General features: G+C 40.1%; 1 protein-coding gene across 1 annotated transcript in view; it reads right to left on the reverse strand.

The window, feature by feature from the left end:
* Positions 1-8,866: 8,866 nt before the first annotated feature.
* Positions 8,867-10,656, reverse strand: part of ACVR2B (activin A receptor type 2B) — a 340,318-nt gene continuing 338,528 nt past the window's right edge. The window contains exon 12 of the mRNA XM_033931707.1: positions 8,867-10,072. Within this exon, the coding sequence (XP_033787598.1) occupies positions 9,983-10,072 (90 nt within the window). The 3' untranslated portion in view covers positions 8,867-9,982. The remainder of the gene's footprint in view (positions 10,073-10,656) is intronic.

Below are 10,656 nucleotides of genomic sequence, written 5' to 3' on the forward strand. Positions count from 1 at the left end.
CCCCCACCCTCCCACCTAGTAATCAAGAAAATAAATACCCACAAGAAACTACCTAAAAAAAATCCCCGAATCAATTCCAATGCAAACCCCAATTTCAATAGCTCATCTAACACGTTTTAAGCTATTGATTGGTCTGTCAGGAATCCAATTAACTATGACATAATATACTATCTTTGGATGTGATGGCCTTGATGCAGGTGTAAAGCCACAACATGGCTGCATTGAGAGATGCAACTTATCAGTTATCAATTCCTGATTTTATCTCTAAATAAAATTACCATCATCATATTGCCATTATTTGCCACTTTTGTCCAACCGTGCAACTGTCATCCTTTATATGCTTGGTAAGGATATAGGTTTTATGGCACAATGTAAATTTGGTTAACTCTTCTTTGCATTTTCATGTATACTCTTTATAGCCTTCTGTAGATATGGCCTCCAAATCTGAGAATAATAATCCAGATAATACTTATCAGTTATCTGTATATTAGAATTAGCACCTTTTTTTTTTTTTTTAGGCTCTTCTTCTCCTTAATTGCCCTACTCTCCAATGGCTTGTTACACTGGCAGTCTCAAGATCAAACACAACTATCCCCAAATCATCATCCTATCATCAATAACTCACCTACCCTATTAATTGCTTCCCTGAGATGTGCCCCATGCCCATGGCTACATTATGTTTGCTGTAAAGCTGAGTTCTCATATTCTTAATGAGTGAGGTTTTACATTTTACATCTGATGTCCAAAATTTCAACATGTCCAAACTGGGAAGTACTGTGAAACATTTTTAAATACAGCTAAATTTTGAGAGCTTTTTTTTTTCTTCAGATTTTAAAAGTATTATTTCCATCTTTGTTTTACATTAATTCTGAAATGTGTTTCACTGACCGGCTTGGCAAAAGAACCCACAAGAGCACCTTTTATCATACATGGTTTGAAAAATAGGCAACATAATTTGGAACAAAGAAGCTGCTCCACCTTACATATGATCTCTGTCGGCATGTCAGGTTTTTTTTTCCTGTCATCCAGTGAAAATGCAACATTTAGATCAAAATCTGACTTGCAAAAGTGAAACATTTAAACCAGTTATAAATCCAGGGAACTAACACCCAGAAAAGCTAAGATAATTAATCCAATTTCTCTAGCTTTAGGGTTCACTATAAAACTTAAGGTGACCTCTAGATTCATGCAAAATTCATCAGATATATAATTCATTAAAAACAAACAAACAAACAACTCTACACAAATCATATTCACATTCTGGTGAACTTGCAACTTTAAAATGTAAATTAAAACAAATTGCTAAATTTGCCCTTTAGCAAACATTTCAAACAAAATGCATGGGATCTGACTGGTTACACATGAGAATAAAAGCTTTTGGTGCACTGTACGAGTTCATATAGTTCTATGTCTATCAAAGGGCCTGAGGAAATGGGCTTGAGTGAGTGCTAATGTGGGACTTTTCCACCTGCTAAGTCCGTTTTTAGCATGTCCAGTCTACAGGGCATTTTCAATGATTTCTTTTTCAGGTTGTGCGTGGATTGAATTAGCACACATTGCCTGACAAAAATGAACAAGGAAGCACTTACCAGCTCCTTCTTAGGAGGCATTAAGGCGGGGCTTTTCAAACCCGTTCTGAGGGAACTCCAGCCAATCAGCTTTCGGGATCTTCACAATGACTTTCCATGAGGTGGATTTGCATTCCAAGCAGGCGGTAGATGCAAATCAGTCTCACGAATGTTCATTGTAGACATCCTAGAAACCTGACTGGCTAGGATACTCTCAGGGCTAAGAGCTCACGCATTAAGCCTGCACTAACCGGACAGCACAGGCTCTCTAGTTAATGCTTCTATGCACTCATTCCCTGCTACGTCCCTAGCAAAAAATAAATAATGCCATGCTGAGCGCATGCTAAATCTTTACCTATTGCAAAATGCTTTAAGACATCTTGCGATAAACATTTTCACATGCGCTAAACAAGCATTAGGGCTTAACACCCTTTAGTAGACATAGTTCACAGGTTACTTAAACTTTAGTGTATGTTACAATACTGACATCTGAAATAAGCCAACATACAGGAGGGTTTTTTCCCCTCTGGTTAACATCTTGAGATATCCAGCACGATGCCATTACAGAGCTTTCAGACGTCCTTTTCTGATCTGATGATGGAAAAAAAAAAAATGTGCTTTGTTTTCCTATATAAAAATTCCCTTTGCTAGGGTTCTTATCTGATCAAGTTATGCTACAATAGTGTAGTTATGAAGGAGAATTCAGAGTACAACACTGTTTCAACATGAGGACTGAGGTAACTGGTTTTTGAGAACACTTGGATCACAGACTGCATCCAGAAATAACAACCGGGCACAGAGAACAATTGGTCATTTTCAGTCAGATATGAAGAACCGAAATAAAATTTACAGCAGTTGCTTTCACACAGAAGAACAAAGGGAAAAAAAGGCACTAGAATTGGGAATTCCAAAATTGGACAGAACACAAAAAGAAATTTTACAGCAGAAACCAATCTCGCTAATGGCACTACAAAAAATGGGATCATGAAGTCTTACCGTGCTACCATCATACCTCAGTTCACGGCCTAACAGCTGCTCTCCTCACTCTAAAGCAGTGGTCTCAAACTCCAACCTTTTGCAGGGCCACATTTTGGATTTGTAGGTACTTGGAGGGCCGCAGAAAAAATAGTTAATGTCTTATTAAAGAAATGACAATTTTGCATGAGGTAAAACTCTTCATAGTTTATAAATCTTTCCTTTTGGCCAAGTCTCCAATAATAATATTGTCATTTTTAGCTAACGAGACATATGATCAAGAAACTGTTTTATTTTACTTTTGCGATTATGATAAACATACTGAGGGCCTCAAAATAGGACCTGGTATTTGGCCCCCAGGCCGCGTGTTTGAGACCACTGCTCTAAATCACAAACCAGCCAGCAAGATTTGGGGAAGCTGCCCTCTTGTACAGCGTAATGACGTGATACGGTTTCATGTTTTAAGGAAAGGGCCCTGGAAAAACCTTTCCTTACATAATCAAGGCCTGGGAGAAGGTCTCAGCCCAGAAACAAGAGAATCCTTTTAAATTAAACTTTTGCAGAGAGTTGAATTTATAGAAAGTCCCATTGAGTTTGCGAAGAACCAGATTTCCATAATACTTTAAAAAAATAGTTCAGACTTCACAGCTACAGGTCAATTTTTACTAACTTCTTGGTCTACATACCAGTTCAGGTAACTGGAGCTAAATCTGTGTCACTTATCTTTTATCAAAATGGACCCCTGATGAAGATTGTACGAAACACGGACCATGTTGGGTTCCTTGCCTGGTAAAAGGTTTTTAATCAAAGATTTACTTGTCATAATAAAGTCTGCCTGCATCGTGTACAAAGTCTGCAGTTGTTGGTTTGTTTTCTCTCACTTATCTTGAGCCATTTATTTATTCAATTTTCTATACTGTTCTCTCAGGGGAGCTCAGAACAATTTACATGAATTTATTCAGATACTCTAGCATTTTTCCTCAATCTATCTAATGTACCTGGGGCAATGGATTAAGTGACTTGTCTAAAGTCACAAAGAGCAACGTGAGCTTGAACCCACAACCTCAGGGTGCTGAGGCTGTAGCTTTAACCACAGCGCCACACTCTCCTCTCTCCAGATCACCGTAAATTGTGTGATTACTACTTAGCATGGGTTTTTTTCTAAAAAAATAAGAAAAGGCTCTCCTGAGTAAAGGCCAGATTCACTAACCTGTCCGATCTCTGCTCATGACATGCCCCCCCTATTAAAAATTTTAAAAAATAAATTAATATACAGGTTAATGCTTGCAATGGGCAAAATACTCCAAAAAGCTTTAATGCCCGTTTGCATGTGCTAACCGCGAGCTAAGGGCGTAATGCCTTCGTCAAAAGGGCCCCTTAACGATTAACTTTGTAACTGTCCTTATTCATCATGATTTCACAATCTTCACTAAGCTACTACCAGGGATGTAACGTGCTCTGGAACTAAATTAACAATTAATGCACACTAATTATCTTCCTAGTAGTTATCCCTGAATGCTATAGATGGTGCTTTGAGTTACGTGCACAACTTAATGGAATAACGAGCCCATTATCAACATTAATTGGATTTAATTTAAATGTATGCATGTAAATCCAGCCGCGGGATAATCTGTGCCTAAATTGTTCAAAACCCAAAAAAGGGGCACGGATATGGGTCATGGGCGGACCAAATGCATGACTCACTTTTCAGCCCTAATTATAGAATAAGGGGCTTCCGCGCCTTAGGGGTCCTTTTATTAAGGTGCGCTAACTGATTTAGCGCGCGCTAAATGCTAAGACATCCGTTATATTCCTATGGGCATCTTAGCATTTACACCCCACTTTTACTTAACCATCATAGCGGTTATTAGTGCAGGGAGCTGCGCCGAATGCTCTGTGTTGCTCCTGACGCTCATAAGAGTTCCTATGAGAATCGGGAGCAGCGTGGAGCATGGCTCCTTGTACTAATAACTGCTATCGTGGTTTAGCAAAAGGGGGGGGAGGGGGTTCGTGCTAATTTTTGGTGCGCGCTAAATGGGTTAGCGCACCTTAATAAAACCCCTTATTTAAGTGTGAAAATTTGCACCACATTTCCATGAATGCAAATGGCCATGCCTAAATAAGCACTCTTCTATAAACAGAGTCTAATTTTAGGTGCCGTTTATAAGTTTATGTTTATTAAATGTGATATCCCGCTGAATCTTATAACAGTTCTCAGCGGCTAACAATTAAAATCAAATACAAGGACATGAATGTTTTATGGAGTTATTTTTTATCACACAAAGAGAGAGAGAAAAAAAGGAAAAAAAAAACCCCATACATCTCTATTTAAACCAACATAATGTAAAGAAAATATCTTAGTAAATATATATGGCCATTTTGGGGAATATCAGAACCGAAGACTTAAATGAAAAAAAAAAAAGTGTTTTTAAAAGGGTCTTTAAAGCTTTAAAATTCAATTCAAGATGTATGTACTTTGGAACATAAGAATAACCTTACTGGGTCGGACCAATGGTCCATCTAGCCCACTATCCCGACTTCATGGAGGACAATCCAAGTCACAGATACATGGCAAAAACCCAAATACTAGCAGCATTCCATGCCATCGATCCAGGGCAAGCAGTGGCTTCTCCCAAGTCTGTTTCAATAGCAGTTTATGGACTTTTCCTCCAGGAACTTGTCCAAACCTTTTTTTTTTTTTTTAAACCAGCTACATTAACCGCTCTTACCACATCCTCTGGCAACACGTGTTCCAGAGCTTAACTATTCTCTGAGTGAAAAAATATTTCCTCCTATTGGTTTTAAAAGTATTACTCCATAGAAGGCAAACAGAATGTTGGGTATTATTAAGAAGGGTATTACGACCAGAACGAAAGAAGTCATCCTGCCGTTGTATAGGGCAATGGTGCGCCCACACCTGGAGTACTGTGTCCAGTATTGGTCACCGTACCTTAAGAAGGATATGGCAATACTTGAGAGGGTCCAGAGGAGGGCGACAAGAATGATTAAGGGCATGGAAAACCTTTCGTACACTGAAAGATTGGAGAGACTGGGGCTCTTCTCCCTGGAAAAGCAGAGACTCAGAGGAGACATGATAGAGACCTACAAGATCATGAAGGGCATAGAAAGAGTAGAGAGGGACAAATTTTTCAAACTTTCAGAACATAAAAGAACAAAAGGGCATTCGGAAAATGCTAGGAAGTTTTTCTTTACCCAGCGTGTGGTGGACACCTGGAATGCGCTTCCAGAGGGCGTAATAGGGCAGAGCACGGTACTGGGGTTCAAGAAAGGATTGGACAATTTCATCCTGGAAAAAGGGATAGAGGGGTATAGTTAGAGGATTACTACACAGGTCCTGGACCTGTTGGGCCACCACGTGAGCGGACTGCTGGGCACGATGGACCTTGGGTCTGACCCAGCAGAGGCATTGCTTATGTTCTTATGTTATGTTCTTAGACTCCCAGTTTGTTCTATTTGCTGCTGGTAGTACTAATCTATTGTCTTGGAGAGACTGTAACACTCAGGTTGGCGTGTAAGGAACAGATAATAAATTCAAGTAACTAGGCTCAAAATTATGAAGCACTTTATGTGCTTAAGGGGGGTGAGGTTTGCACCATTTTTTAAGGCGCTGTATTTAGAATTCAGTCCTTAACGTAGAATGGAGCAAAGAACTGACATCTTACTATTAAACACAGAGGTAATTACGGCATATGAACAGTCAAGACAGTAAATACTGTGGCATAGCATCACCTACAAGAAGCCACAGAAAAATTTTCAGCCCAACCAAGAAGAGAATGATGGGGAGCCTCGAAACTTACAAGTTATTCCACACTTTTCTTGACACATCATTCTCTTCTTGGTTGGGCTGAGAACCTTTCAGCGGCCCCTCATAAATAGGTGTAAACTACATCACAATGTCTACAATACAGTTAATAGATAGAAAGGGGAAAACCCTCCCTTTGTGTTGACTATATAGAAAAGTGCTAGAAACACCCCCCCCAACAGTTCACATACAGGTACTGCAATAACTGCACAATAATTTTAACAATTCCCATGCAGTAACTTCAAATCACTGCTGCACTTTAGTTAAAATCCTGTATGTCTTACCAAAAAAAAAAAAAAAATCAAAACAAAACCCCCACCACACACAATGTTCAAGTTCTGATATGTAATTATTTAATAATCATTAAAAAGTTAAAAATAATATATCCAAATACTTCCATTATATTTTTATTTGTAGTTTTACAAAAACAATATGCTCTGTGCCAAAATGAAGAAGCAGTTTCACAAACAGCTGTATATTGATTAATAGTGGTATATGCTTTAGGATTATTGACCAATGGCATCTCATGGACTGTAAGAGCTTGCTACTTTCACAAAGGGTAGAATTTTTCTGACAATATTTCAAAGTGGGGTGCTGTAGATACCAATATAAGATGGAAAATTCATCCTGAAGCCTTCATTCAGTTAAAATGTAAAAGGTAAGTAACAACTGATCATGTAGAAATAGAAATCATTAACTACAAAATCTGGGAGGCATCGGAGGGGGTAACAGTGGCAAAAGCCCTATAGCGGTGAATTAATCTTTTCCACATCAATATATTATATCTGAAGTGTACTTAAAGTTCACCACAGTTCTTTATTTGTTTATGCAAAAAAAAAACAAAAAAAACCCAAAACAACCCACGAGATTGAAAATAGTGATGTTCAATTTTCCATTTTGGCTGGTTCCTTTTACATATTTTAACCCATTTAACCATATTTTTGTAGAAAGATTTTAGATCCTCCTGTAACAGATACTGCTAGAATGGATTTCTCAATACAGGGAAAGTTAATTTTCTGTTGCTGTGCTCTAGACGACTATTAATAATGGCTTTCTTGGAGAGAGGAAAGCATTTTATTTTGACTGGGAACTTACTGTAACTTAACTACACATATGGGGTCCTCATTCTACAACCTGAGAGGTGGCATCAGTCAACATAACTGAATTTCACTTTTGTCCTTTTTTTGCTGCTGTTGGCTCAAAACAGTCACAATGATATTTGCCTAATATGAACTCTTAGCACACCTGGCATAAAATATTATACCTAGAATTATCACATAATATCAACACCGCTAGGGAAGAGAGGGCAAGGTCTTGGTAATTGTAGCATGGGGGTCTCCTTTTCTGCAATGAGATACTGAGCTAAAATAACCCAACTTTCCAGCAACCCATGTTGATAACTTCCCCCTCCCCCTAAGTTTCTAATTCAAGAATAGGACTTCTTTCATTCTATTTTATTAAGAAGTATGAAGGTGCAGCTCTGACTGCTTTGTTGAACAGACTAGATCGGGGTAGGCAATTCCAGTCCTCGAGAGCCACAGGAAAGTCAGGTTTTCAGGATATCCACAATGAATATATACGAGATGGATTTGCATGCACTGCCTCTGAGATGCAAACCTAGTATCTCATGCTAAATATATCACTATATTAATAAAGTGGAACCTCGGTTTGCGAGTGCTTTGCAAGACGAGCAAAACACTCAGCAAACTTTTGACTCGCAAACCGAGCACTGCCCCGATAAACGAGCACTTACAGACCAGGAAGTGCCGCTTTGGGGGGATTCCTCTTCCGTCTTCCAGCCAGCCTTCCACATCGGGTGCCTTCTGCAGGTTGGAGGACCTCTGTCTGGGCCTGCGTGGCCGGGTGCTGTCCCGCCTGCGCATTGCATGTGACGCGCACAGTGTCAATCATCGGCATTGTGCGTGTCGTGCGCGGCATGTGGGTGGGGCGGCGATCGGTTGCGTGGGCTCGGGTGGGGGCTCTCCAGCATGCGAGGGGCATCCGACGTGTAGGGCTGGCCGGCGGATGGAGGAGGCATCCCTCTGAAGGCACTGCGGGGTTCTCCGGCGGCTGGCGGACATTGCACGCATTTCCCCACCCCCCCCCTGAAGCGGCACTGTCGGGTTCTTCTTCCGATGACGGACGGAGGAGGCAGACAGAGGAGACGGTGCTGCAGCACTCGGCCCCGACAGGTACAGACCCCGGGTACTGGAACCAATCGTTGCTGTTGTCACTATTGTCTATGGGGAACTTGGCTTTGATAAATGAGCATTTTGGATTACGAGCATGCTCCTGGAACAGATTATGCTCGTAATCCAAGGTACCACTGTATATTATGCCTTGAAGACATTATATTGGTTTTCCTAATTTAACTCCCCCCCCTTTTATGAAGCCATGTTAGCATTTTTTTTTTATCGCTGGCCATGGCAGTAAAAGCTCCGTCATGAGCGTCGGAACTTTTACTGCCGCAGCCAGCGATAAAAAACACTAATGTGGCTTCATAAAAAGGGGGAGGGGTTAATTTTTAAAGCCAACCAACAGACCATACTTGCAAATCGTAGAGAAACATTAACAACTTGGTCCACTGTAAAAGTGACTTGAAGCTTTCTGAGATCCTGCCCAAATAAAGATTTGTTTTCAAAGTAACCCCCAGGCACATTAAATTACTGCATCATGAAAACGTCCCTATTCCACTTAACTAGAAGTAGGTACTGGCTTCCATAACATATGCATTTTCAGCCAGTGCGTAGAGACGTAAGAGGAGGCATGGGTTGGGGAGAAAAACAACCTTCACGTGTCTTCAAAAATGCTTCCATGATTTTACACCTCACCCTGACACAAAACAGCCCATGCAAAGTATGATGATACTCAACAACACAAGCTCCGTTTCAGAAACTTCATATTCCATCACCTTTCTTCTGGCACAGATACCCTACACAGGTGCATTTTAATTCCTGTATAATTACAATGCCATTCCAAATGGCCAAATTTTCATACCCCCCCCCCTTGGTTAAAGGATATTCTCTCTTTACCTTCTTTTTTTTACCAAGCCCAATAGCGCGAGCCAACGCGTTAAATGCTCCGATGCCCACAGGGATTGAATGGGTGTCGGAGCATTTGCTGCGCCACACTCGCTCCCGCAGCTTAGTAAAAGGGGGTCTTAGTCTCCAATCAACATATACTGGAGGAACATAATCATCACAGACTATAATGCCAAGGAAAAGGTTAGTGAATGAGTGTTTATTGGGTGTTTGTACAAAACTTACTGGCAAACATAATTCCCTGCAGTTATTGTGAAAGCTAGTTTAAGAGCAGGGGAAGAGGGGGTAAGAAATGAAATTTAAAATATTAGAAAATGAGTAAGTTATCGGAACTCTGAGACTGCAGAGCCAAAGCCACAAATCTGGTTCTGTTACATTAAACTAGCAGGCCTGCCCCAGAGGCAAGTTCCTGGATAGCAGGAGCTGGAACAGGCAGCATTTACTGTCAAGCCTTGCTGATCACTGATCCAAAGCCTGGTTTCGTGGTTTCTGGTCAGATTTTATTACAAAGAAAATAAAAGGAGAGAGGAGGTAGTTTTGCTTCTTACCTCCTGCATCTCCGCCTTCCTCTCCACTCAGCATCCTACATACTGAGAAAATAGTTTTTGCTGCCAGAGGGAAGCACTGTTGCGTGAACGAGTAGACTGCTGTATATGAAATAATGTCTAAAAGGTATACAAGCACAGAATAGAAACAGATTTCCAAGTATCAGATGGCACATTCAATGAATACTTTAAAGCTTCAGATTTTTTAAAAAATAAAAAGCAACTGCTGTAAATCTTGTTTCAGTTATTGATTAAGGAAATTAAAAAAAGTACTATATGATGGGGCACTATAAAAATAAAACACTTTTTTTTTTCTCCTTCTCTAAATTCAGCTTCACAGGTAAAAAAAAAAAATGGGGTCATATCCCATGTGAGCATGTCATTCCAAAACCCTTCCTTTTCAAAACCCTTTTAGGGCTTTCCATGGAATTCCGAGCGCCAAAAGGAGGGAGAACTGGCAATCATTGTACTATGTAAAGGATTTTCTCCCCAAACTGTTTTATGTGACTGGGTTTTTTGCCCATTTTTTTCTGAATTTTTAGGTGAAGAAGTAAATTCAGCAACTGCATGAAGTAACCAAAGCACCGTAAGGAAGCCCCCTCCACCCCAACTGTAGCTGAGGTTTCGAAATATTGTACACTAGTATGTCTAAAATGTATATTGAACACACAAAAAAATTAGAATCCTACTTCATTACTCAGATT

Source organism: Geotrypetes seraphini, chromosome 2 (genome assembly GCF_902459505.1).
Source record: "Geotrypetes seraphini chromosome 2, aGeoSer1.1, whole genome shotgun sequence".
NCBI classification, from domain to species: domain Eukaryota; kingdom Metazoa; phylum Chordata; class Amphibia; order Gymnophiona; family Dermophiidae; genus Geotrypetes; species Geotrypetes seraphini.